General features: G+C 54.1%; 8 protein-coding genes and 1 non-coding gene across 9 annotated transcripts; 4 read left to right on the top strand and 5 right to left on the bottom strand.

Annotated features, from left to right (window-relative positions):
- Positions 1 to 37: 37 nt before the first annotated feature.
- HD553DRAFT_294920 (S-adenosyl-L-methionine-dependent methyltransferase) lies at positions 38 to 2,458 on the bottom strand. The gene is made up of 8 exons (XM_046178475.1): positions 2,326 to 2,458; positions 1,852 to 2,243; positions 1,562 to 1,754; positions 1,289 to 1,479; positions 932 to 1,220; positions 798 to 861; positions 556 to 725; positions 38 to 470 (listed from the first exon to the last, which is right to left on the bottom strand). The coding sequence occupies exons 1-8, from the start codon at positions 2,382 to 2,384 to the stop codon at positions 323 to 325; spliced, it is 1,506 nt and encodes a 501-aa protein (XP_046037383.1). The 5' UTR covers positions 2,385 to 2,458; the 3' UTR covers positions 38 to 322.
- Positions 2,459 to 4,594: 2,136 nt separating this feature from the next.
- Positions 4,595 to 5,981, top strand: HD553DRAFT_271111 (CDF-like metal transporter; the record flags this gene model as incomplete). Its single annotated transcript, XM_046177693.1, has 5 exons — positions 4,595 to 4,827; positions 4,901 to 4,993; positions 5,076 to 5,190; positions 5,260 to 5,331; positions 5,469 to 5,981. 5 exons carry the CDS (start codon positions 4,595 to 4,597, stop codon positions 5,979 to 5,981), a joined length of 1,026 nt encoding a protein of 341 aa, XP_046037384.1.
- A 46-nt stretch (positions 5,982 to 6,027) lies between these two features.
- Positions 6,028 to 7,400, bottom strand: HD553DRAFT_309491 (AAA domain-containing protein). Its single transcript, XM_046179697.1, has 5 exons — positions 7,220 to 7,400; positions 6,970 to 7,127; positions 6,838 to 6,902; positions 6,759 to 6,775; positions 6,028 to 6,683 (listed from the first exon to the last, which is right to left on the bottom strand). The coding sequence occupies exons 1-5, from the start codon at positions 7,301 to 7,303 to the stop codon at positions 6,135 to 6,137; spliced, it is 873 nt and encodes a 290-aa protein (XP_046037385.1). The 5' UTR covers positions 7,304 to 7,400; the 3' UTR covers positions 6,028 to 6,134.
- A 2,817-nt stretch (positions 7,401 to 10,217) lies between these two features.
- HD553DRAFT_349381 (uncharacterized protein) lies at positions 10,218 to 12,556 on the top strand (the record flags this gene model as incomplete). The annotated part of the gene is made up of 1 exon (XM_046183458.1): positions 10,218 to 12,556. The coding sequence occupies one exon, from the start codon at positions 10,218 to 10,220 to the stop codon at positions 12,363 to 12,365; it is 2,148 nt and encodes a 715-aa protein (XP_046037386.1). The 3' UTR covers positions 12,366 to 12,556.
- HD553DRAFT_349382 (Alpha/Beta hydrolase protein) lies at positions 12,525 to 15,313 on the bottom strand. The gene is made up of 6 exons (XM_046183459.1): positions 14,370 to 15,313; positions 13,991 to 14,292; positions 13,614 to 13,900; positions 13,467 to 13,547; positions 13,237 to 13,391; positions 12,525 to 13,152 (listed from the first exon to the last, which is right to left on the bottom strand). The coding sequence occupies exons 1-6, from the start codon at positions 15,174 to 15,176 to the stop codon at positions 12,634 to 12,636; spliced, it is 2,151 nt and encodes a 716-aa protein (XP_046037387.1). The 5' UTR covers positions 15,177 to 15,313; the 3' UTR covers positions 12,525 to 12,633.
- A 194-nt stretch (positions 15,314 to 15,507) lies between these two features.
- On the top strand, positions 15,508 to 17,104 carry HD553DRAFT_215406 (ATP11 protein-domain-containing protein). The gene is made up of 3 exons (XM_046177191.1): positions 15,508 to 15,802; positions 15,891 to 16,101; positions 16,173 to 17,104. Exons 1-3 carry the CDS (start codon positions 15,555 to 15,557, stop codon positions 16,986 to 16,988), a joined length of 1,275 nt encoding a protein of 424 aa, XP_046037388.1. The 5' UTR covers positions 15,508 to 15,554; the 3' UTR covers positions 16,989 to 17,104.
- A 656-nt stretch (positions 17,105 to 17,760) lies between these two features.
- On the top strand, positions 17,761 to 19,465 carry HD553DRAFT_309497 (60S ribosomal protein L33-A-like protein). Its single transcript, XM_046179698.1, has 5 exons — positions 17,761 to 17,996; positions 18,066 to 18,070; positions 18,240 to 18,363; positions 18,961 to 19,119; positions 19,194 to 19,465. The coding sequence occupies exons 1-5, from the start codon at positions 17,988 to 17,990 to the stop codon at positions 19,215 to 19,217; spliced, it is 321 nt and encodes a 106-aa protein (XP_046037389.1). The 5' UTR covers positions 17,761 to 17,987; the 3' UTR covers positions 19,218 to 19,465.
- A 174-nt stretch (positions 19,466 to 19,639) lies between these two features.
- Positions 19,640 to 19,725, bottom strand: HD553DRAFT_t42. The gene has a single exon. It is a non-coding gene; the product is annotated as a tRNA-Gln (tRNA).
- Positions 19,726 to 20,107: 382 nt separating this feature from the next.
- Positions 20,108 to 25,323, bottom strand: HD553DRAFT_323348 (uncharacterized protein; the record flags this gene model as incomplete). Its single annotated transcript, XM_046181381.1, has 18 exons — positions 20,108 to 20,300; positions 20,382 to 20,544; positions 20,599 to 20,727; positions 20,764 to 20,875; positions 20,938 to 21,102; positions 21,160 to 21,453; positions 21,551 to 21,970; positions 22,098 to 22,103; positions 22,406 to 22,579; positions 22,651 to 22,995; positions 23,193 to 23,212; positions 23,421 to 23,445; positions 23,527 to 23,860; positions 23,940 to 24,035; positions 24,096 to 24,168; positions 24,238 to 24,607; positions 24,689 to 24,771; positions 24,831 to 25,323. The coding sequence occupies 18 exons, from the start codon at positions 25,321 to 25,323 to the stop codon at positions 20,108 to 20,110; spliced, it is 3,495 nt and encodes a 1,164-aa protein (XP_046037390.1).
- Between the last annotated feature and the right edge of the window lie 161 nt (positions 25,324 to 25,484).

Raw genomic sequence — 25,484 nt, forward strand, 5'->3', positions numbered from 1 at the left:
GGCCAGACGAGAACCGCGGATACTGGCCGACATACTGGACATTCCAATCCATCATCATGATCCACGATCCACGATGAGTATCTCGCTTATCTGCCAAAAACCAAAACATGCCTATGCAATATGCAATGCAATTCATTCGGAAAGAGACAAGATGAAAGACAAGGCTCGGCTTTGCACTCGGTTCCACCTGCCTAATCTATCGTCCAATGCCGTCCTGGTCCGTTTTCGTGTTTATCTACACATCATCCGCACTCTTCCCCTGTTCTTGCTTTCTCAGTCAACCTGCTACTGCGAGCCGATCGGTTCGCACCGAGCGCATCATTTACTCGACAGACTTGAGTCCATCGAGGTCACCACTTCGCAGCCTGTCCAAGCTGGTGTGCGCCAAAGCACCCTCGACACGGTTGAAAGCGTTCAAGTTCTTGTGCAGGGTGATCTGAAAGACGGAAGCCGATCCTTGACGCGAGGCACTGCATCGTCAAAGAAAGAGAAGCGGGATCATGAGGGTCAGCTTGAATCTCTCTGCAGCGGACTGTTCTGCGCTTGGGTGCTCACATGACCGAGTAGGCGAGGAAGAAGACCCAGATCCTGTACCACCTCTCTCCGTACTTGGCAATGACCTTGTCCTTGTTGCTGACCCAGTTCAGGTACCACCTATGGATCGTGGCCGAGTAGTGCACGCCAAGAACGTCGATGCTTCGAACCTCGAAGTTGGCGTGTTCAAGCTGGCAAGGTCAAGGATATGGTCAGGTCGGATTCATGATTAACGCATCAAGCGTTCATGCGGGAGGACTCACCTTGGCGATGACCCAGTTCAAGGCGCAGGAAGCGTCGGCACCGGGGAAGACATACTTGTTCATGCTGCCATTACGATCGATCCGAGTCAGTCAGCTTCCCAATCAGCTGAGCGAAAGAAGCAGACATGACTCACAAGAGACCCCAGTTGAGATCCTCAAACTGCCAACGCGTCCTGATCCCAGCGACCTGGAACACGAAGATACCATCGTCCTCGAGCAAGTTGTAAACCTGGTTCAAGAAGGTCGAGTACCTCCTGATTCCAACGTGTTCGGCCATTTCGAGAGAGACAATCTTGTTGAACTTGCCAGCCTCGGCGGGGAGGTGTCGGAAGTCGGTGCAGAGAATTCGACCTTGAGAAGGTTCGACGCCGTTCTTTCGGAGACGCTCGTTACCGAACGCGGTCTGCTTCTTGGCAAGGGTGACTAGGCGCGTTTCGAATTGATAAATCAGTATGGAGACAGACCTCGTGCGCAAGATGCGTTAGGCTTACCCCCGGTAACATCGCATCCATAGTTCTTGCCAGCGTAAGCAGCCAAAGTACCCCATCCACAGCCGATATCCAACAACCTGTCCGAGGGCTTGAGGTCGAGCTTTTCACAGACGAGAGCGAGCTTGTTGTCCTGCAGCTGTTCAAGAGTCTCGAATTTGGTAGGGTCCGAGATGATCCCCGAGGTGTAAATCCTATCGAGGTTGAAGAACGAGTTGCAAACTTAGTATGGTCAGGTCCAGCCTCTTCCCTCCCGAGCGAGTCTAGCCCACTCACATGCGTGGACCCAAGAACCACTCGTAGAAATCGTCACCTCGGTCATAATGATCCCTGACCTGATCCTCGTCCTGGCCTTCCGAGTGGAAGATGACATCCGGGATGAGCTGAGTGAGGACGTATCGGAAGTGATCGGCGGTGAGGGGGAAGGTGGCCCAGTCGTGACGGTATTCCATCTGTTCGAGAACGTCGCCTGCGAAGAGTAGGGTCAAGGTAGGGTGGACGGTAGGGCGATGAGCGAGAGGTTCTAAGACAATGGGACGACCGGTGGTACAAAGTGATGAACATACCCTTGAACTCGAGCTTGCCCTCGAAATAGGCGTCGTGGAAAGCTTGCATAGGAATCTTGTTTCCGACACCCCCATACAACCTCCTGAGCTTCTCATCCTTGATAGTGACGTAACCTTCCAAGCCTCGACCGGGCAAGACACACTTCTCGTTGACCCTCGTTCCGATCCTGCTCATGACCCACCAATAGCTGATCGCTACGGGTACACCAAAGAGGGCGACGAGGAAGAAGTACCATGTCCAAGAGTTTGAGATCCTGAAGGGGAAGGGGAGGATGGCCTGGAGCAAGCGGGGGAAGAGCACGATGCAGAGGAAGAGGTGGACGTTGCTGAACGAGGATGAACCTTCAGCAGGGAGCTTGGGGTTGGCGATGGCAGGCCAGTTGGTAGTCCGGCTGCGTGACAGAACGGCAGGGTGATCAGCTTGAAACGCGTTCTATCTTTTTCTTTCTTTCACTCGAGACTATTGACACTCACACTCCGCAAGGTCCGACGGTACCCATGTACTGGGTGGTTTTGGTGTCCGCTTGAGACATGATAGTGGGTCGATCTCTTCGACTTGATGCCTTTGCGAGTCGGTCAAGATGTGTGAGTCCTTGATGTGACCATATTATTCTGCATGAACATACCTTTTCGCTGGATCGCTGGGCCGTCGACACGTCCCTCTTCGCCGAGACCGACGCGAATCGATTTACATCCGGGATCCCACGCCGCGACTCACGAGGTTTACGGCAGATCGGCGTGGTGGGCCTGGGGGGTAGATTCCGGAAGCAAATAGTGAATTGTCGGGAGGACTGATCAGGTCAGGGTACAGGGTACAGCGATACAGCGGACGATAGTTGGGTGGGAGCTGGGCTCGACATCAGTAGTGCGACACTAACTATCACGACCTATACGACAGCAAGCACTGGCGAATCGCCTAGCTCTTTGCTTCACGAATCTGACGACCTGACGAACCGGTAGACGACGTCCCTGCTACGACCTTGATCATGTCGATACCCCAACTCCGGCCCTCGCCGTCATTGTTATCACTTCACGACGTCCACTCTCATCGGCATCACAACCACAACCAAGGTCACGGTCGCTCTTACCATCAGAGCTCGCATTCTGATCCATCATCCGATGCAGCTTATACAGCATTACCCAAGATCTTCTTCTACAGCTCGACCTTGCTCGCGCTCAACCATTCTCAGCATGTAGGGATCGATGTGATCGTACTCGTCGGGGGCGTATGGGTCGTCGCCGCCCTCGGGGTCATACGGCGGACCAAGGGAAAGCTCTCCGAAGACCTGGAAGTGAGTAGGGCTGGCAAAGAGGACTCTCCTTGAAGCGGTTGCGCACGGAGCTGATTAGTCGAAGTGTTTGAACGGGCGGAATGTGTACGAACGAACAGATACCGAGAACGTTCGCTTTGGCCGTGACTTTTCTGGTCCAGTCGATATGCATCGTCACGACGATGAGACATTACGACGCTCTCCGGTAAGTCTGTGCTTGTCTTAGAAGATCCTAGAAAGAATGTACAAAGCTGATGATATGACGCCCGAATGTACGAACAGCTGTGCGGTAACGGTCCTCGGTGTATTAGCAGCTAGCGAGATCTCACAAGTGAGTCCTCGGGCTTGCTCGTCGTTCTTCTGCTGTGGAGTATCTCACGCTGATACCGAAATGTATCTTCTCTTACACTATCGTTCATAGGAATACGGCTGGGTAGCGGGAATTTTGACATCTTGTTTCTACCTGCTCGAAAGCGTCTGGCAAGCAAAACGTGCGTTCCTGGCTCAACCGTTCCACTTGGCTCGTGTCCAGCTGGGTGGCTGACCCGCTCTGCTGTTGCTTTCGCGTACGACTGAATAGCAATCTTTCCAGCGGCGATGCTTACGGTGTCTTTAGGGCTGGCCTTGACCTTCCCATTAGCTTGGGAGCGGGAACGGGACGTCAAGGAGAAGAGGTCGAGGAGGGGCATGCAAGAGGTGGATCTGGGAATATGCGGGGCGGCAGGGATGGTACTCGTCGCGCTTGGATTATCCGGGACGGGAGTTGTCGTGAGTAGGCGTAAATGAGGTGCCATCAGGTCGAGCTGGCGAAAACGAATTGCTCATCTTTCATCGCCTGCTCCCAGGAACCCACTCGGATACACGTCCACCATCACGTCTTGCATTCCCCACTTACCCTTATTCTTATCTCGCTACTCGTGGGGACATGTATCGCCCTGGATGCTTCACGGCGGTCTATACGGGACGAAGGATCCACCCTGAACCCGATCATCCCCAACCTCCGTTTCTCAGTCCCCGTCACCTCGCCATCTAGCATGAGAAAGTCGGGAGCGGGATCGGGACCGGCCAATCCGGCTGTTCTAGCAGAAAACAGGCGTCGAGCGGATCGTGCGAGGAGGACGTTCGTCGGGAGAGCAATGGGCGTCATGGTAGCTGGGATCCTGTTGAACGAGGAGACGCCGAGTTGGGGCGATGGAGCGGTGGGATTAACGATCTATGCCGGTCAGTCCCTCGTGCGATGTGGGATGACCTGCCCTTGGTTATGCTGATCGTGTAATGGCTTGGCTTGTATGACAGGTCTGAGGTCGGCGGTGCCCCGGATCGACTCGGCATCCGCGTCGCATGATCACGCTAAGGAGGAGAAACAAATGATCAACGGTTACGTCGCCGAAGCTTATCAGCCCGCTCCCACAACAACCTTGAAATCCAGCGAAGACCCTTACCCGTTCATCGTCGACTACCTCCCGCAATCCATGCGACCCGTCCTGAAATCGATCCTCTCTTCCTCGGAATCACGGCCGATCTTCTATTTCCTCCTGCTGAACCTTGTCTACCTCTTTGTCCAGCTAATCTGGGGCGCTTGGACCAACTCGTTGGGATTGATCAGCGATGCCGTGCACATGGCGTTTGACTGTGCTGCGCTTGGAGTCGGCTTGGCAGCGAGCGTGATGGCAAGGTGGGAAAAGGGTGGGAGGTGGACGTATGGGTAGGTCATGAACCCGTCCGGTACGAAACAGCGGAGACCTCGTCGTGACTGAGTCGATTTGCCCTATATATAGATACGACCGAATCCAGACCTTGTCAGGCTTCGCCAATGGGGTGTTTCTCATCTTGATTTCGATCTTTATCCTCTTCGAAGGTGTTCAGCGAATGTGAGTCGGTCGAGATCTACCAGAATGGATACAGCATGTTTGTTGGCTGATCGCCATCGATCGCTCGACGTCTTTCGAATAGTATGAACCCTCCACAGATGCAAAACATGACGCAGTTACTGTTCGTCAGTTCGGGCGGGCTGGCGATCAATTTGTGGGGAATGTATGCTACCGGACATCACCACCATGGGCATTCGGTATGAGTCTCCGGCAGAATGTATCGCGACATATTCGCTTCACTGACGCAATCGTTTGTTTGGCCACAGCACGGCGGCGGTGATTGCGGTCATAGTCATGGAAACTCTGCCAATATGCGGGGAGTCTTCTTGGTGAGGATTGTCCGCAGAATGCTTCAGGATGTAATTCAAGCTGAACGACCGCGAATGCTCTTCATACTCTAGCACGTCTTAGCGGTAAGTCATTCAGCTATGATAATACAGATGCACAATCAGTGCTGACCCACTCACTCTGATAGGACACGCTCGGAAGTGTCGGCGTCATCGTCTCGACCGTCTTAATCAACTATACGGGTTTAACGGTGTTCGATCCAATCGCATCTCTATTTATCGCCGGCTTGATCGTCGCCAGCGTGATCCCGCTCGTGGTCGATAGCGGGCGTATCTTGTGCCTCGAGCTGGGCCCGGAAAAGGCTACCGAGATCAGACAAGCGCTTGGAGAGGTTTCCAACCTGGAAGGTGTCGCTTCTTACGGCGCAGCTCGATTCTGGCCGGCAGACGAGGTCTCTCTCATCGGGTCCATTCACATCCAGCTCGACGTCTCACGCAACGCATACGATCCTTCTCGACCGGTCGATGCATTTTCGACGACAGCATACTTGGACGGGGCAAGGGAGAACGTCGTCTATGCCAATGCCGAGAAGGTCCGGAAACGAGTAGACAAGGCGCTTCGTGGGCGAATTAGCGGTCTCAAAGAAATGAGCATACAAGTGGAAGGCATGGCACCGAATTATTGCTCGTGTACGACCTGAACATGCGATGCGACAAGCCGTCGGGGATGACCGTTAGAAGGGAACTTATAGGGCGGAATGCATATTATTATAGACACGGGTTGTATCATTCTGTTATCAGCTTCTGGTGCTGTATCCATTACAACGCATAATCGAACGGGTCTCCTGAAGCGATCACTGCTGTGGAGGCGGTTGTGACGGCCTATCGGTACGAGTATGCCAGGAATCCGCTCGGAACCCGAGCATCGTCTGCCCCCCACTCTGACCAGGTCGGAACGCTAATTGAGGAGATATATGTTGAGGTCGAGCCTGGTAACGGTAACCCCCTGGGGGCGGATCTTGTCCCACAAACCCGTGCTCGATTGGCGGTCTGGAATAAGGGCGGAAGCCGATGCTTTGACCACGACCTCGCCATGACCCTCGGCCGGGCCCGCTCGACGCTGCGGGCGGACTATGCGTCCAGGCAACTGGTTTCCCGTCATCGCTCCAGCCGTCCGGGCTCGTCTCCACATCTTGCAAAAGCTGTTCGATAAGCTCTTCCGTCCACATCCCACCCGCCGGCTGCCTGCTGAATGGCAGAACGAATAGCCGCTTGAAGCCTTCGGGGACATCTCTGTTAGGAGGTCTGTATGTCGATAGCATGATGCCCAGGATCCTCATAGCTTGCGTTGCGTCCTTTATTGTTGGGTGATTCGTCCGTTGTCTCAAGCGAGCTTCCAGTGCCTTCGCGGAGGATTGCCGTGATGATGTGGATATCAGGATCAAACTGCTTGGCCAGTTTCTAGTCGATATACTCACCGATCGAGGGGCTTCAACTGTGCATGCAGAGCTCAGCTTACATCCCCAAATATAGCAAGTACACCGCATGATTACTTACAGATCAAGCAGTAACAATCGACATTAGGAAACTCTTTCGCGATGTTCAGGAAGTGTGCTCGCTGCCTGCACAGACGACATCAGCATTCGCTGGAAAGGTCATCGGCACACTGATATATAGCTGATGACTTGCTGGTAATCGAAGCCTACTCTATCCACGACGACGTCTTTACCCTGTCGAAGTCCACTTCGTACCATCGCCTCGCATTCCTGCCTCCTTCGAGTCGGCGCATCGTCCTGAGAAGCTCGTACCCATCTGCCGGTCTTGACCATCTCTTGGGCAAGCGTCGTCTGAAAGAATATCAAGGCGGAAATTACGTTGATCCAACAGTCAATAAATCGAGCGGTTGCCGTCACTTGGTTACATGATCCCCCCGACATACCTTCCCTGAGCCGACGACTCCGACCAAGATCAACAGACGCTGTCTTCGAGCTGATTGCACAGTGTCTTGCAGTACCGACGTCATTATTTTTGCTCCTTGGTCCGTCCGCGTTGTCTTCGGTTGAGGTGTGCAATGATGATATGGAGGTGTAGCTTGTAGCTTGTAGCTTGTAGCTTGTAGCGATGGTTGATGACGTTTGATCGCTGTTGATCCTGCTGGGTCGCAATGGTCGAAATTCGCGTGAGCGATCTAGTCGGTCGAAGCCGAGAGTCTCGAGGAAGGCTGCTTCATCTCCGGTACCATCTTATTATTGAATCACTACTTGCGTCTTGACTGCATCTTCGCAACATTCTGTAGATGCCAAGATCTGATAAGTGACTCTGCAAGCATGTCGGATATCCAGAAGCAAGGGCGCTCGAGCCCTACTACGGCTAAGCCCCATCTCACGCACACGGCCTCGGGTTCCCTGTACTACCGACCTGCGGAGCGCGATCGTGGTGGTACCCGACTCGACCCAGATGGGGTCGTCTATGTGGATTGACTACGGACGGCGCGGACGGTACCAAGACGACCATGCCTCCGTCATCATGAAAAGCAACAGGTCGATCCTCGGATACCTTGGAGCCTCTGTCACGGCATGCAATCATTCTCACCCAGGAAATACCGTGGCCGTGTACTCGTCGCCGTCGTAGGAGAAGGATCATGAGGTTTGCACAAGCCCAACGTGGCAACTTCAGTGCTGGTCCCGCAATTCTCTGCGACACAGCGAGAATTCATGTCATCTGTTATCCCAGGTAGCTTGTTGATTCTATGCACAATACAACGCTCGCTATCACTTGATTGGCGACGACTGCCGCTGCCTGAAGATGTCTATACTACGCTCCAGCGAAACTTCGGCCCCAGAAGGTCATGCCGGACATCGGCTTCAATGCGATCTCAGCGTTTGAGTTTCGAAACGGCTTGTAGCCGAGAGGTCGACTTATGCATGTGCGACTGAATGTTGGGTGAACACAATAATACAGATACTAGTAGGGTATTGCGTCAAAATTGACCTCTGCCTCGTTTCTGCTTAGCTCTATACGATACAGGGCAAATCCCAAAGCAGACAAGGACCTTGACCCATCTACTGGAATCCATAGATACCTGAAACAAGAGGACCCCAATGAGCGGACGGTCATTTTTAATTTGATACTCATAACTGAGCCATAGAAACGATGGCTGGACAGTACATCTCTAAGCCAGTATCGCGGAAGGGATGGGTACTCGGTTGGAGAGTGAGAATCCATGACACCCTGTCCTGATAGCTAGAATGCCAGATCAGACGATGAATTTCGGTTGATGTTAGTCTCACATCGACCGGGATCGCCTCTCATAGCTGGAATCGGTCACGGGAAGGCTCGATCGAACCTGAAACAGTGTCAGCCGGCTAAACCGATCGTCAGATAGCAGATAGCAGATAGGGGACAGGACCAATCTTTAACCACCCCGAGCTGTCTCACGATGATGACCGAAGAGGTCGCCCATCCCGCAATAATCACGCGACCGGCGCGCCGTGCGATCGGAATTTGCAATCTTATCTTCATCAAAACGTCTCAACTTGAAACGTTCGTCGTGCCACCACCCGATCTTTCCCCGCCTCTGCCCGAAAAAGCGAGAATGATAAGGTTTAAGCAATCGAAAGGGAGTTTCGTCATGATCTGCATGGCGTCACGTGCTGAGACACGGTGGTGCCCTTCCATGCCAGAAGGGGCGAAGCGCGCCTTGGCAATCGGACTCCCCTAATGGGCTTAGTGGCAAGGGGGCAATTGGAAGAGAGTATCAATGTTAACACGGCAAGAGGGCATCACTGCTCAGATAGAGTACGTCAAAGGTGGATAGTCGAACCCCCTCCTTCTCGAAATAAAGAGCGAAGCGGCAACTATACGTGACGAATTGCTAAGCGCGCGAAAGGCAAAGACCTCGGCCATGACATTTGTTCTGTGTCGGAATATCCAGAACCTTCTTTACTGCTTTGCAGATCATCATGCCGATCTAAACCTTGTTTCCTCCCTCTTTCCTCCCTTTTCCTCGGTGTGATCGACGCGCGCGTTTCATGTCTAGCCGAGGTTACACATTCCACGCGCGACGCTGCCCGGGTGCCAGGGAACGAGGAGGGAAAGGGGAAGGGCGACCCGCTCCCGGCATACATCTTGGGGCATCGGCATGCATGTGTGCGTGATCGAGTGCAGTGCAAGGCGTGGGAACAGCAAAGGCAGTGGTCGACCCCTATGCAGCGAGGTGGATTTGCAGACCTTTGCTGTTTGATCTGCAATGGAATATGCAGATCGCTGTCAAACGCAGATCCTTTCGCCATATGGTGTGGTTGTTTACCTGTCGGGTAGGGGCACTGTTTTCGATCCAGTGAGGACAGACAGCGAGGACACGTCGGTCATTCCAAGTCTGCCAACGAATATATAGGTCGACCGGGTCGGGCGGAGATTTTCTGCTTTTCTTGGTGAAATCATATCGTAAGAGATTAAACGGATCACATCAGACTTTGATACCCTCCCACGCGCGAGACATAGATCAAATAGAATGGACTTCTCATCTTCCGTCAACCATCTCGGGCGAGACCTTTTTCGGGACAACGCAAAGCTCCCGTTTACTACGGTAGCCCTGCCTCCCCTTCCAAGTCATGCCCCGGACGCGCCTTCTGTGCGAGCTCAAGCAATTCCTTCTTCCCGCGCCCTCCCACCTCTTCGGGACAACCGCTTCCCAGCCCGTTCACTGCCATCCTTTGACGAGAACTTCCGCCCAGAATCGGATGCTGGTAGTCATAGACAACGGGTCGTGATATATCAGTCTGAACAAGGTGGTCGAAGAAGTCGAGCGAGGTCCCCTTCGCCTGAGAGTCCCGTCGCTCCGCGATCTTCACGTGATCACGTGGAATCATCCCGCGTTTCAGCTCATCATCAGCGAACGCGGGTGAAGTCGACCTGCAGAGGTATTGAGGACCGATATGATCAGTTCGATGGACACCAGTGAGTCGTCCGACCTGATCGCTCTTGCTCAGAGGCACTTTCTGACGATCTCGTATGATGAATCTGTCTTCATCATCAGCTACACTCACGACCAGAACTCCTGGAGTAGCGGGGATGATTCGTCGTATCTTCGCGATGACACCCCTGCCTTGTTGCCGGATGAGGGCGACGAATCGGACTGCTCGGATCACTTCGACGCCCCGGCGCCTCCCCCTAGGCGCTCTCGGAACGGCCGACAGTCCTCGACATATCGACACGAGCAACGCAGAAGGGTACCATACGATATACGTACCCCTGCGCGACACGCCATGGTTCCCGCCGTGAGCGAGGCCTACTCGCCCGTTCTGGCGGGTCAGACCCCTTGGAGTCCCTTCCTGCCCCAATTCCAACAGATGTCGCTGTCCTCATCCTCGCCAGCTATGCCTTTCATGTATGGGCCGGTACCCCATTTGGATCCCAACCATGTCGGTGACCTCACATACGTGGCGTACTACACCGTACCACGAATGGGACACCAGACGGGAATGCCGATTCCAAGACCCAGTCGAAGACGCCCTTCCATCAGCGGGTACCAGCGATCCGTGTCCGCTCGAGAGACTCGTCTGGGTTCCACCCATCCACAGAACGTGCAACCCAAAGTCGAAACGGAACACCGGTCGCGCAGATCTAGAGCTACCACACTCTCGCAAGGCTGGCCACCTGCCGACCATCAACCGACAAGCGGTATAGCAAGCGGTAGCGAAGGCTTCCGTCCTACCTGCTCTCTACCCCAGGATGGCCACACCCAGCAGCCTTTTACTCACGATGTCATGGCAGACGATCTTATGACCTCACACGAAGCACCTGGTCCCGACCCTGTACCGGAAGCCGTCACAGAGGAACCGGCGGAATTGCCGTCTTGCCGCCCGACGCAGGTCAAGCAGGAACCCGATATCAAGTCTTACTGCCCAGGCTACGTATGGGACGTTCTAGCGTCCAAGTCGATCGTAGCGAAGTACAAGGAAGACAAAGCCGCCCGGGCAGGCACCATCTACGAGAAGCCCACGGGAAGCTATTGCATGTTGATCGGGCAAGCTCTGATAGAAGCGCCGAGCCCTCATCAGCTCGATGTGGCTTCGGTGTTCGAATCCATCGCCGCAAAGTACCCATATTTTACATTGGATCCTCGTCTACTCTACAACGGAGTTCGCCACCAAATCAACGCGAACGCCGCTTTTACTCGGGTCCAAAGACTGCACGGCGATCCGAATGCTAGGATCCGGAAATGGTGTATCACTCCCGGTTACGAGTACTGGTTTATAGACGGACTTGAGAGAGAGAAGCGCGAAAGGAAGCCTCGTCGCACGGTCAGTAAATCCAGCTCGATCGGTCCCTTTGAGATGGAGATGGACGATTCGCCCGAGATCCCTTTGCGATCGCTGTTCGAGGCGGACGAGCGTAGGCGGGCCGAGACGCCTGAAACCGCGATCCGGAACAGCGACGTGGATCGTACTCCTATGGGTCCGGCCAATAATAGGACTCCCCTTGCCAGAGGATCGGCAGAACGTCCTCCCCGACTCGATATGCAAGCCATTCGTTCGCATTCCATGATGTCCGGGCTCAGTTCCTCGACCGAGGGAGACCTCACCCCTGCGCTCTCGCTCGATGGTGGCAGTAGCGCTCGTCCGTCACCGTACCCTCTTAACGAATTGCCGCCATTGAGCATCATGGAGGAGGCTACCAGATCGAGGAGTCGAGAAATCGCAAGTCCCGACTCATGCCTCGGCTTCCCCTCGTCCAACTTTACCGCCACTTCGACGTTCCTGTCTCAACAGAGCAGTCGCGTGCCTCTGGCTGGCAAGACCAACTACCAGCCTTCTTCGACACTCGGCTTTTCACCCTTTGCCAACTCAAAACCGCCCTCGGGTAAAGAACAACACGGAGGATACCAGCAATCTCCCGACATCCATTCCCCACTACCGCAACTCAGCACTGGCTCGGGTTTGCAGAAACCCGTTCCCATTCGATCCCTGTCCGCATTGTCGAGTACCCGCCCTGGTTCCGCCACGACTTCGGTCTCCAATAGCACGGTCAGCTCGTTGGCCTCTGCCATGGATGTCACCCTGGTCCGCAGTCGCAACGCATAGATCTTGCTCCTCTTACTTCGCCATGCCTTCGCCTTTTCGATACTTGGACACCTTCGCTTTTGCTCTTCTGTCCCTCGCTTAATCTTCATTCCTTTGCCGCCGGTCGAGCTATTCCTTTCGTCTCTTTGTAGTGCTATAGACTCGTCTATGAGATGATTGCAAAACGAGACCAAATCCCTGTCAGATGCCCGGTACATTTGCCCATGATGGTACAACCTGTTCGTCCTTGACTACAACCGGTATTTCCCTGACTGTGCCTCCTTTACTATCAATGCAAGAACCCTCTGATGGCGCCTCCGACCCCTTGAACGTCGAGCAAAAAGGTATCATGCCCCCACACTCCTCCAAGTTCGTAATAGCTGACCTTTTCGTTCCCGGCGAGCTTGAGCGCATCTGCTAATTCTCGCTGCTGCTCGACCGGGAAGAGCACGTCGGACTGCACACCAAGAATGAGGGCGGGAATGTTTTGGAGTCGAGCTAACCCCTTGGCGAGCGAGGCCAAATGCGGAGATTTCGAAGTCGGGATGAACGGCGCCGCGTACTTTTTCTTGTGCTTTTCCGTCTGGCTGGAGATGGGTCCGATGACGCTCGAAGACGAAATGTTTTCTCCGAGTTCCGGGCTGACGTTGTCGGTAGGGTGGGGGAAGGGGTTTGGGTCGTCAGGGTAGGCCGACTTGAACTTGTCCGAGAGGGCGGCGAGCATGTCGTCGGTCATGTCAAAGAGGTCCATCGCCTTGGACAGGTAGATCATCGAGTTGGCGTCGTACGTCAGACAGAACCGTTCGCCCTGCGAACACGGTTGTAAATTCGAGGTCAGTGTCATCCCGCGGCGATCATGGCGTGGTACAATACGGGACCGGTCGCGACTCACCTGGTGGTCGAGATAAGTCTCGATCAGGAAATCCGGACTCAGGCTGGGTACACCAACGACTTTTTCACCCCGCTCGTCTACCGTCTCGCTAAGCATCTTCCTTCCGAAACGTTGTTCCCACTCTGGGCCTGATCGGTACGTAATCGTAGCGATCTCTATGAGGCGAGCGGTCGCATGGTGTCAGCTCCAGGGCAGACTCGATGCGCCGAATCGGAAGGTTGACTACTCACGTCGAGCGAGCTTCATCCCTGCGTGAGGGGGTACACCGTCGTAATAGAATCCTCGATTCCAGTTGGGATCCGACATCAATACTACATCGTCATCATCTTGATTAGACTCGCTATCTCAAGTAGCACTGATAGCGCTCAGCAACCTACCGCTCCTCTGGGCAAACCTCATCCCGACTCCACCCAACCCGCTCCTCCCCGTAGCGCTGATACTCGCCACCCTGCCCACCCGCTCCGGCTCCAGATAAGCCAAAGCCAGACTCTGCATCCCTCCCATCGAGCTACCTATACTGGCGTACAGCTTGTCGATCCCTAGTCCGTCCAATAAGGAAAGTTGCGCACGGACCATGTCGAACAATGAGAGGGTGGGGAAGCGGGTAGCCCAGCGTTCGCCTTCTTCGCCGTGGGGCCATTGAGAGGACGGACCCGTCGAGCCGCTGCGAAATGACACGGTGTGGGAAGAGCAGACAGTGTCAGCCGATCATCGATCGAAGATGCCTTGCGAGAGCGTCAGTCGTTCGACTCACAAACAACCTCCAATTGTATTCGTGCATATGACGAAAAACCTATCCGTATCGATCGCCTTGCCACTGCCAACGAAATCCTCCCACCAACCCTTTCTCGAAGCGACGTCCTCGCTCACCCCGTTCCCGCCCGAAGCGACATGAGAGGACGCCGAGAGACCTGTATGAAGGAGGATGGCATTGGATCGATCGGCGTTGAGGTTGCCCCACGTTTCGTAGGCGATGGTATAGTTTGGCAAGGGGTGAGGAGAATAGATGAGCGGGAGAGGGGATGGATGATGGTATGCCAGAGTCGATGGTGGAGGCTGGGGTGATAGTATCAAGCGACAAGAAATGAGCAAGCCGAGTAAGCGGGTCAAACAGAGGCCATGGTTCGGCTTACGACGTAACACGCTTCAGCCTCGTTCCCATCCACCGCGTCCTTTTCACCTTCGTCCATCCTCCTCACCTCACTACCTTGTACACCTAGAACCTCTCCCGCGCCTCCAACTCCTCCTGCGGAGGAAGACATCTGCACATTCCCGCCCGTCCCCGTGCCCAAGACTTGCACATTCGGATCATGCCGAGTGAAAGCGGACGTATGAGGCGTCGGCTGGGCAGGTAGATCTGGACTAGCCGGCTCTTCCTTGTCCTCGGTCGATACCACCGCCTTCTTATCACTTCTATCCGTCGTCCTTTTCTTCCCTCCCTGCCTTCCTGCTATCGGCCCAGGCTGAGCTTTCCGCCCGTAATCCCCGCTCAACCCGAACCCGGCCGCTTGATAATTCGGTCGACGTCTCGGCGGTAGCTTGGGAGCGACAGGAGCGAGGTGTTCGTGGTGCAACCGCACATCGTGGTCCTGATCATATTTGATCTGTTCTTTGCGTTTGCTATCGTCGTGTTCGTGTGATCGGCTTGTATCCAAGAGGGACTCGGGGCTAGGTTTAGTAGGTGGGTCAGCGGGTCGGGAGGACTTGGTAGAGTAGGCGTGTGAGGAGGATGTCGGTAAAGACGACGAGGATGACGACGTAGAATAACGCAAGACGCCTTGAAGAGCTTCTGGTCGGAGGTGAGGTTTAGGTTGAAATGGGCTGGGGATTGGCGAATCGTCGAGACGGACCGATGAGCAAGAGATGTTGCGGGAAGAGGTGGATGATACGAGGTGTCGGGTCGTTGTTCGAGCTCGTTGGAGGATCGATCGGGATGACATGCTCGACGTCTCTAAGGACTGGAATGGAGCGTACTAGAGGGTAGAAGAGTGGTGTGGAATGGAGGATAGGTGATGTCAGTTGCTGGTTATTTGTTTGAACATGTCAATCGAATGTCAATCCAGCCCAGCAGTTTACTGCAATTCGGTATTCATCATCATCATTTGCTTCCGGAGAAATGTCGCCATCGCCGGATGCTAAATAATACTCCCGGTAGCTGCACTCACGTGACCCTTCGTTCCGGACCTCCACCTCTGAACCCGAGGAGTTGGTCGACCTCGAATTCGTCAGTTCACGATCTGAAACGTCATGGATGGTGGAATCGACAGTTACATAGCTGATCTTTGCATTACTAGATCTACCCGCTGAATACCGCAAGCATGCTCATTCCTCGCCTTTCGAGATCTCTGGCGCTGCCTCGTGCCGGACCTTCCTTGGGTGTCCGCCGAGGGTTTCACGTCGCACCGATCCGACTCGACCTCGATCGATCAGCGGCATCAGCTTCCTCGTCTACGCCTCAGGGAGAAGATATTCCAGCGAGGCTGATAGGGACACGGGAAGAGATTGAGAGGAAGAAAGTATTGGCGAGGGACAAGTACAAGGCTCAGCTCGAGAAGCGGATGAAGGAGTGAGTCTCGGTAGAGTGGCAAATGCGGGAGATGTACAACTACCTGTGCTGATCATGTACCGAATCTCTCGCTGTCTTGACATCACAGGGAAAAGGTCTCATCGATCGATGATCTGAGAGCTAGGATCGCGCTCAAAATGAAGAAGGATGTCAAGCCTGCAACGACAACGGGTTCAGGTGTCGAGGCGGATTCAGCAGCGAACGCGTCCCCATCCGCCTCGAGTCCGTCGCCTGCCAAACGGAAACCAGCTGCCAAGCAGGATGATGCTCAGGTCAACAACGATCGAGCCGGGATCAAGGTGAGTGTCTCCAAGCCTAGCTGATGCACAGTAGCTCTCCATGTCGTGCTGACACTCTCGTGTTCCCGCAGCCGCTCTCGCAGATCCTGAATCTCCCCCTGATCTACTCGTCCCCGCATACCACCTCTCAAATCTCTTCCCTCTGGCAAGCCTATCACTCCGCCCACCCAACGCTCGCACCCACCTTCCTCTCGGCTTCGATCCCGCCAGGGACGTATGCGAGCATGGTCGAGCTCGCCAAACAACATCCGGTCTTCTTGCTCCCTCTGCCCAGAGAACAAGAGGGCGGCAAGGTCGGCGGAGGGGAGGCGAGTTGGGAGATGTTCTTCTTGCAATGGACGTTCCACCCGACGCCGTCCGTCAACCACGAGGATGTGGATTCGACCGGCAGGACACGCGAGGTGGAGAGACAACCGGCTTCGTCGGTCATGTTCACCTCGTTGGAGGAATACAAGCAAAAGGGCGAGTGGGCCCGTCCATGGTTGGTACTCACCCACTACCCGGACCTGCACAACAATCCCCTCGGACACCCTGCTCCTTCCGAACCCAACGTGGACGCCAAGGGTAAAGCGGAGGTGGTCATCGACCCGACCGCGCCCCCACAAGCTCACCCGGTCGTACTCATGCGAGGGGAGATCTCGCCGTCGTCCACCAAATCCCCCGTGTCGTCGCCATTACCGTCAACAGACCTCGCGTTGACGCAAGCCGAGGCGCAGTTGTTGGCGCTCGGTCTGCAGAGGTTTTACTGTTCGACGGTACAAGTCGGCAGGGAAAGTGACGTGGCGAGACGGGAGAGGGAAGAGAGGGAAGCGTTGTTGAGAGGATTCGGGAAGGAGGGTTGGGATTGGAACGCATTGGTCAGGCTGGCCTTTGGCGGGATGGTATGAGCGTCGGCGGGAACGTATAGACGATGTGCATAGAATGGGTACTGTATCATTTAGCACGGACGACGGTGATGTTCACAATCATGCCAACAATGGGCGGTCACGTCGGACTGCAAGTTGTGATGTCGAACCGTTGAGACGGCCATCAAGGTTGAATTGAAATGTGTATATAAACGAGTCTGTAAATAAGTTACGCCTGAATGTACAAGCTGCGAACGACCCGAGAGAAGGAGATGTAGCCATCGAGGTTGCCCCCTCTGAACACACCTCCCTTGATCTCGGAGCAATCGTCCCCTCCCCTGACCTCCCGAAGGAGGAAAGAAAAGACCCGTCCCACACGGATTCCCCTATCAATCGAATCGGAAGATCCGATGATGCTCCAAGGACCCGTCCAGACTCTGGGTCCAACTCGAAATCGTTCTGGCGCTCGCTCCGTTTCTCCTGCTCCATCTAGAAAAGTTTTGTCGACGTAGAGAGAGCGAGTCTGATTACTCGCATCGAGGCCTGGGAGAGGGGAAAAGGGAAGCGGGTCAGCGTTGAAGTGGTGGTGAGAGTTGTTGAGGTGAGGGTCTTGATGAGTGTGACCGAGGTCGGGCGAGGCCGAGAGCTGGTTCGGTGATAACTCCGATCTTGGTCGATTAGGTAAGCAGCCATCGACCTCGGCAAGTCCCTGCGCGAGGGAAGTCTTGGTGGAATCGAACAAGCGCGAGTCGCAAAGAATGCGCTTCTAGTCGATTCGCTTTCCCTGACCCCCTTTGCGCGCGCGGGTGCTACCCTTGGGGGTCGCTCTCACCCGCTCGCTCGTTGTGTGTGAGCGTGGGTGGGGCTGAGTGGTTGTGGGCGAGTTGGCAGCCTTCGCCCTGGGCCGGGCTGGGGTTTGCGAGCGAGCAGCCAGTCGAGATCAGCCTATCGATCTGAACGACCTCGACCTCGACGATTACGACCTCACCCTTGAACCTTTCGATACCGGCAAGTAACTTCGACAAGCGGACAAAAAACAAAATGGCTTCTGTGAGTAGGGAGAGATGCTGGTGTCTGGGGGCAGACGGGAGGAGCTGACCTTTGATCTTGCTTGAACAGTCTCGGTTAGTGTCAAGGGCAATTGGACAGATGGATGGTGGAAGGAAAGAACGCACGGGCTGACGAACGGATACATGTCTATTCTTTCCCTTGCACTCTCTGCTTGCAATTCACGAACGACCTATCTTGGACCTCGCAACTGGAACAACCGGGCACGTCTTTCCATTGAAATAGTCTCTACGTCAAGGCTCGTGTTCTCGGTCACAAGCGAGCAAAGAGGAACTCGCGACCCAACACCACTCTCGTCCAGATCGAGGGCGTTGAGAACAAGGAGGCCGCTCAGTTCTACCTCGGAAAGGTGGGTGTCGGGTGTCGGACGTCGAGGATGTTTGGAAGTTATGCGAGGGAGAGGCGGGGGAAGGTTCGACGAAAGGGGTTGTCTTGCGGATGTCGTGGGGACTGGGCACTGGGCGGAACAGAAAAGGGACGAACGGCGGCGGATTGGATCTGGCTGGACGACATCAAGCATTGGGACATCAAGATGAAGAAAGAAGAACCCGGGTCGGAAAGGGCAGTCTCAGTTGGGACGGTCCCGCGAATACCAGTACCAGCGGACCGAAAGATACGAATTCTTCACGATGACAACCAAGCCGCTCGACTCTGGCGTTGAAGACGAGCCGGAAGTCTACCGGAAACCTCGTCGAACTCTGTTGTCAACCATCGCCAGTCACTGGTCTCGTGATAGAACCAAATCGATTCGCAAGAACCACCTAGACTTGATAATCACCATGTGCCGACGACGCCGACACCTGCCAAATCCAGCCAGCCCGCAATTCAACACCTGCCGCCCTTTCCATCCGCGAGACCCCCCTGCCGAACCTTGCCCGCTTTCGCCAGTCAAAACAGCATGTTTCCGACGACACGAAACTGATCTAATTGTCTCTGTTCTTCACAGCGTGTCGCTTACGTCTACAAGGCCAAGAGGGAGATTGCCGGTTCCAAGGTCCGAGTGATGTGGGGACGTGTCTCGAGGCCTCACGGAAACTCGGGTGTCGTCAAGGCCAAGTTCTCGTCCAACATGCCCGCCCACTCTTTCGGTGCCAGCGCCCGAATCGTAGGTCTAGGCTCGTCGCCGTATGCTGAGATGGATGGGCATCCAGGCTGACCCACAAATTTGACCTTTTGTAGATGCTCTTCCCTTCCACCATCTAAGCAAGCGCTGCGAGATGGAGTGTTTACGAGCATGCGTGGTCCTTTGAACCTGGACGCCTGGGATGATCTGCGCCGGGAGAGACGAGGACGTTGGGGAGGGATGTCCCCCGGGATGTTTTTTGGGGGGTTGTATAGCGAACATATATACTACATGCTCCCTGATGGTATCACACGGAACTTTGGAGATACGATATGACGTGCGTGACGGTCGTCTTGAATGGCGAGGTCAACGAAGCATGCATAAGTGCGGTTTTGCGATGGTCCCGGGTCTGCTCCGGGAACAGATCAGTGCGACTAGAGCGTCAAATTTCAGTCGGAGTATGATCGATGGGAGTCGGCGCATAAAAAGCTGGTTTGTGTGAATACGATCTCGTCTAGTCGCGGGGATGCGACTCACCAGACGCGCCGGGCGAAAAAAGAAGACGTTCGCCTGGGAGTCGAACCCAGCTTACCAGAACATTGAAATGCTAATCAGAATCTGGTGTACTAACCGATATACTAGCAAACGATGAATGATAACATTCAGCATAACATTCTAACGATTACGAACGCGACAAACCTACTCGCCTTCCGCCAACCCCCCTACCATTCGGGCGGGCGACATAAACGTCGGATAAGACGTTACACCTCAAATTCATGAAACAGAAAAGCAGGTACAATGAACAGGTTAAGCAAACCGCATACAGGGATGGGAGATGCTACCACGCCTTGGACGAAACGACCTGATGCAATTCCGCTGACAATCATATGGGTACTCGACATATTCGACAGTTTGATTTTCGCAGGCCAACGTCGACGTCGAGAGACAGGTGTGGCCATGTGAGACAAGTGTGGCCATACAGTAGAAACGCCTCCATTACATCGGGATTTCGACCTAGAGCGTACCGATTTCAATAACATACTAGAGACCCTTGGTAGGGAGAAATACCCACCTGTTGCTTGGCCTGGACCCGATTGTCAATCACTCGCCGTCCATCTGCACCAAAGGTCCATCGCTTGGCATAATAGACCAGAAATTGCTGCATTCTGATTTCCTGCTTGCCAGTCAGAATGCTGAGCCGCCATAGAGCGTGCGCTGCCGAGCTAAATGAGGGAGTTGTATCCAGCTACCGGTCAATGATTTGGTTCTTCAGTGTACCGATCACCGATCACATTGGTACTGACTATCCGCCAAGCCAGTATCTGTCAACGATCTCCATATCTAAGGTTGAGTATTGAAGGGTGAGTGGAGGCAGACGACAAGCCTTCTGGATGAATCTTGACATTGCCGAGTTGAACTCTCCATAGGAGTGCAGAATGTCGGGAAGATCACGGAATGTCCTTGAAACTGATGGAGGTGTCAGTTTTCATTCTGGCCACCGCCAAGTAAGATGGCGCTCACATATATCTTGTTGCTGGGATTGTACGATGTACTGGTCTCGTCTTGCATCCGTGATGAAGTCCGCCCAACTGTCATAGCCTTTGCTTGCCATGATCGCATTTCGAAGCGCGTGATAGTGGGTAGGATTTCCTGCCGTGCAAAGTCAACCTCTCATGTCAGCTTCACCGATGGGATCCCTCACTGAGCTTCTGTATTGACCTAGAAAATCGGCTGCGGCCAGATCAAATGCCAAGCGGACAACCTCGTCTCGCAGAAATTTTGTAGCAACGGCAGTTACCTCAATGCAAATTGGAACATCAGCATATACTTCTTACCGCCAACATTATCCAAGGGACTCACCAGGGCGTTCGGAGCCAAACATGCTGCCGAGGCATCATCTCGTGGCAATAATCCGATGTCGTAGAGAATAGCATATGTCGAAGCTCCTTTGATATGGTCCTTGTACTGATCCCGATTACCAACAAGGATGTATCTTCCAAACTGGATTGACGACATTCCAAAATACTACGTAAGAAGATCAGCTGGGGTAAACTCAATCAGAAGTAGTTCAGTTCGACTCACACCGCAAATACGTCGCAAAGTGGCACATCCTGTGTTGACCTGGTCCTCAGAAAATACAGTCGTCCCGGTAGCACTGGCCGGCTTCTTCTGTTCTCCTGCTTCAGAGTCATCGAGGGATGGATCCAAGAAGTCGTCCTTGCAGGTTGCATACGCCGTTTCAGACGAGGGCTCGTGGGTCATCTCCAGCATCATGCATGCCCTCGCTAGTTGATGGATCGAGTTGTGGGGGCCATGGTGTATACAGTAACGCACTGCCGGCATGGGAATATTGTAGCCGTGGGGGCCAAAGACGTTCTGAAAGAATATAGGTCAGGTTTGAAGGGTGGTGATCGAGAGGTGGCACGCGAAACGGTGATTGAGGAGTGCATCGAAGGGCGGTAGCGGTGCTCACCTCGATACGTTCTATAACCCGTGATCTGGCAGCGGTATTCAACTCCTCCATGTTATCGTAATCCCCTTCGTTGAACTTGTAGTGGATATTCGGTCTTCGGGTGCCATGTACATAGTCGGTTCCACTACTCTTCATTACGCACAGCAGTGCTACCGCTTCAGGAAGGTCAGGCTCGCCCGTGCTTGAGAATTCGCTACAATTAGCGGCTTTGTTACGGTGGGCCTCGCAATGTTCGCTGAGCTTCTTGAGATCTTCGATGACCTTGGCCTTGGATTTTGGTGGCATTTTGCCGATTGTCGAAGATTTGGCGGGTGTTTGATAGCCTTTGGTCAATCGCATGAAGACTCGATTGACATTCTTCATCAGATTATTCAAACGTCGTGCTCGCTGAGCGGCCCAGGCAATTTGCTGGCCTGAGATCTCTCGCGGAACCGCAGATCCTTTACTGCTTATTGTCTCAAGCGCCCCGTCTGACCTTCCTCTTGCTTCTTGATATAATAATTAATGAATCAATTGATCGGTCGCAACCATTGTAACTTGAACTCACCGCCCACTGTACACGGCATACACAACATAGCTAACATGTCAAGTTCGCGTTACGACTACCGATTCGGAGCCCCAGACAACCTCGTCTCTAAGCCGGAGCTGTATTTGCCCATCCTGCTTGCCCGCCCAAAGGCGGCAAAGCCAGACGCTGCGAAGGACAACTTTGGACAGGACTACTTCAATCCCAAGGAACCTCCGCCAGTCCCTACATACAACTCCAAGGAGGTCGCTCAGTTGCAACACAAGCAGGGCAAAAGTTAGCGCTTGTTCGTCGCGGCTGACATGTGGCAGAAGAAAGCTCCCGCTAACCATGGCTTTCGAACCAGGCGTGCGTGACATCCGGAGACGGGCCAATAGGTCAAACGCTGGGATACTAGACACACGCGATAGCACTGTGAGTGATTCGAATGGGCCGATGATGGCGGTACTGTGAAGCTCAATCTTCTTCGTGGAGATCGTTGGCCGCAGCCCTCGACCTGAACCCTACCGGATGCCAAAATGAATGTCACGGGAATAGATGGATTGACTGGGATGCGAGGATGAAGATTCTTCACTGTATAGCGATCCTGTATCGGGACATTGAGTCGTATGATAATATGGTACAAGTGGTCGGCAGTCTGATGCCTCAGACCCAGTAAACCAAAGCGCGGCCAAGTGGCTTGAGGATCTTGAAAAACTAGAGTACGCCTGTCAAACAGTGGCAGAACATGAAAATGATCATCGAGGTCCGTAGAGTGCTCAGCCACAACGAATAACAATACAGAGTGAGCCGCAGCGCATAAGGTCACCCGCTCGCTCGCCTTCCCGCAACGTCGACCGCCTCGGCCGAGGCCGCGACTACACGTTTTGGGAGCAGGCGAGCGGCCTTTGGCGCACGGCGCATGACATGCATGCCACGCCTGAAACACACAGCACGGGTCGAATGGGGTAGTTCCTGGAAACGCGAGTGAGGGAACTCGGTGAGGGAACTCGGTGAGGGAACTCGACAGTCGTCTACTACAATCCACCTGGATCGACATCGACGACATCGACATCGACGACTTCTCGGACTCAGCGATCTCCCACCTCTCCCATCCTCTACGAGACGTGTACTTACGCTATTGATTCTCGACCTAGCTGTTAGTTAGTTATTCTCCGTTCCGACATGTGTAGATAGCTAGATCAGCGGTCATGCCCGCGCCGAAGGCCACTCAATACAGAGTGAGCCGCAACGCATAGGGACACACTAAGTAACAAATGAGAATGCAGATCGTTACAGCGATACCTTTGATAAAGTAGGGCGAGAGGGCGTTCAAACACTACTGTATACTCTTATATCACTCACAGATGCGTATATAATCGGCCCTATCCTATAGTTGATAGCCATATACCCTTTCAAACAACGTAGCTGCGGTGCTCTCAACCTCCCCTCGAATGTCCATCCAGCTGACCTCCTCTTCCGGCTGGTCTTCCCAGCTGACATCCAGCGGGGGTTGGTCGCCAACAAACAGACGGACGCCAGCCAACGGATACTTGTTGGTATCTGTACTCGTTTTGCCCTTCCGCTCGTACTGCTCGTACTGCATGCCCTGGGCGATACGCCTCGGGTAGATAGCTTTGCTAAGTCCCTTGCTAACCAGCATACGGTGGAACCTGACTTTCTCCTCCAATAAACCCCCCGAGATCTTCCAGTTAGTCCGATCGAAAGCGAGATCTGTTGGCATACGCATCAACCGCAGAAGGTGGATGGGTTTGACGTTGATCCCATTCAACTTCTCAAAGGATCTAGCAGTTTCATCATGAGACGAAAGACCTCGTTAGTGATCTGATACACTCTCGCTGCTACGCCCAAGTCCGAACGTACTTGTACCACGTCTCCTTGTCACTCAATGGAACGGGAGGTGCTTGATTCTCGGCGACGAGCTGACAGAGTTGAGCCAGTTGAACGTCGGACATGGGACTGAGAGACAAGTGGAGTCAGTATATGGGGAACGTGAGCAAAAACCCTGCTCGAACGAACCTGCGGACCAGGCGAAGTCTATCGACGATGTTGAGCTGAGCAGGCGATGGTGGAAGAGTGGACCCGTGAACAGCTACAGTATTGAAGGACCAGAAAGTTTAGCTCGAAAAGAAAATGGGGACACAGTCGAGCGCAAACATACCGATGACCGAAGTCTCCATAGCGCTGAGGATTCCCTGAGGGCAGTCCGGAGGAAACACCAAGATGACAGCGGTTTTCCACGTAGCGACAGGCCAGGTCTCTTTGGCATAGCGAACGTAGCGATTGACACCGGTCGACGCTGCTCCCCTCCGATGTTCATCTAGCCTCTTGCGAGGATGGACGGATTTGCCAATGTAATTCTTGGGAACCTTGGCCCACGAGTACGTGTAGATTCCTGGTCCTTCCTCCGCTTCGATGCCGCAGTCTAGCAACGTGGTCGATGTCAAGTACGTGTTGGGATCTAGGTTGCTGTAGGCTCGTCCAAGTTTGGGGTTCAGCGAGAAAGCGACTGCATGGAGATGCTCATATAACTGGATGTTTCTTCAGCCCCAGCCCCGCTAATCATACGCCCTACAAAGCTATACCCCTTTGCTCGGGACTCAGGGACTCACCTGCAAGCTTCGGCGGTGGTCAATGAGGAGGAGCGCTTCCGGGAACGATGAGTGGAATGCCGTGGTCTTGACAAGCATGCCGTCTGAATCCAATGGGTCAGCACGTAGCACAACAGAAGAATGACTCCTTATATCAGCTTACCCTCATTGATATCAAAAGCCGGGTGGTTGGCCATGAGTCTGCACACAGTAGGATATGCCTTCTTCGCCATCTGACGCCCCTCCTCAGTCGTCTCGGCCTGGTCCAACCACTGCACAGCGTCGTGGTTCAACGCCTTGATCTTGGCTTCGAAATCGAATGTGGAAATGTCCTTGACTCCGATCACGTCCACATCCTCGAATTCCCCCTCCTTGACTCTGATCACGTCTATATCCTCAGAGTCCCCCGTTGCTGCGTCCAGCCTGTCAGCCTCGATCAGATCCGTCAAGAAGACCAGATCGGCGTCCTCGTCCTGGTCCTCGTCGATGGTCTTCGAGATGGGAGTATGGGTAACAGTGGTGGATGCTGGCAGGTCCAGGTCCTGGGGAGAGGCGAGGGCCTGCCCAAAGTTGGCCTCGAACCAGTCGTATCCATCTTTCAACCCTTTCGCGACCGCTGCTGGGTCGGCCTGCAAGGGCGGCTTCTTTGGAGGCATGATGTCTGGGAAAGTTGCGCGGCGAAACGGAAATGGACCAAAAACTCCCAGGATTTCGCCTGGGAGCAGATCTCTGTTTACTGGCAATACTGACAGTCGCCTTCGACAGGCGGCCAGGATCAACTCCTGTACTCGTAGGTGAATTAGGCGTGACGACCCCA

This window comes from Filobasidium floriforme (genome assembly GCF_021052385.1).
Source record: "Filobasidium floriforme strain CBS 6241 chromosome Unknown HD553scaffold_8, whole genome shotgun sequence".
Classification (NCBI taxonomy): domain Eukaryota; kingdom Fungi; phylum Basidiomycota; class Tremellomycetes; order Filobasidiales; family Filobasidiaceae; genus Filobasidium; species Filobasidium floriforme.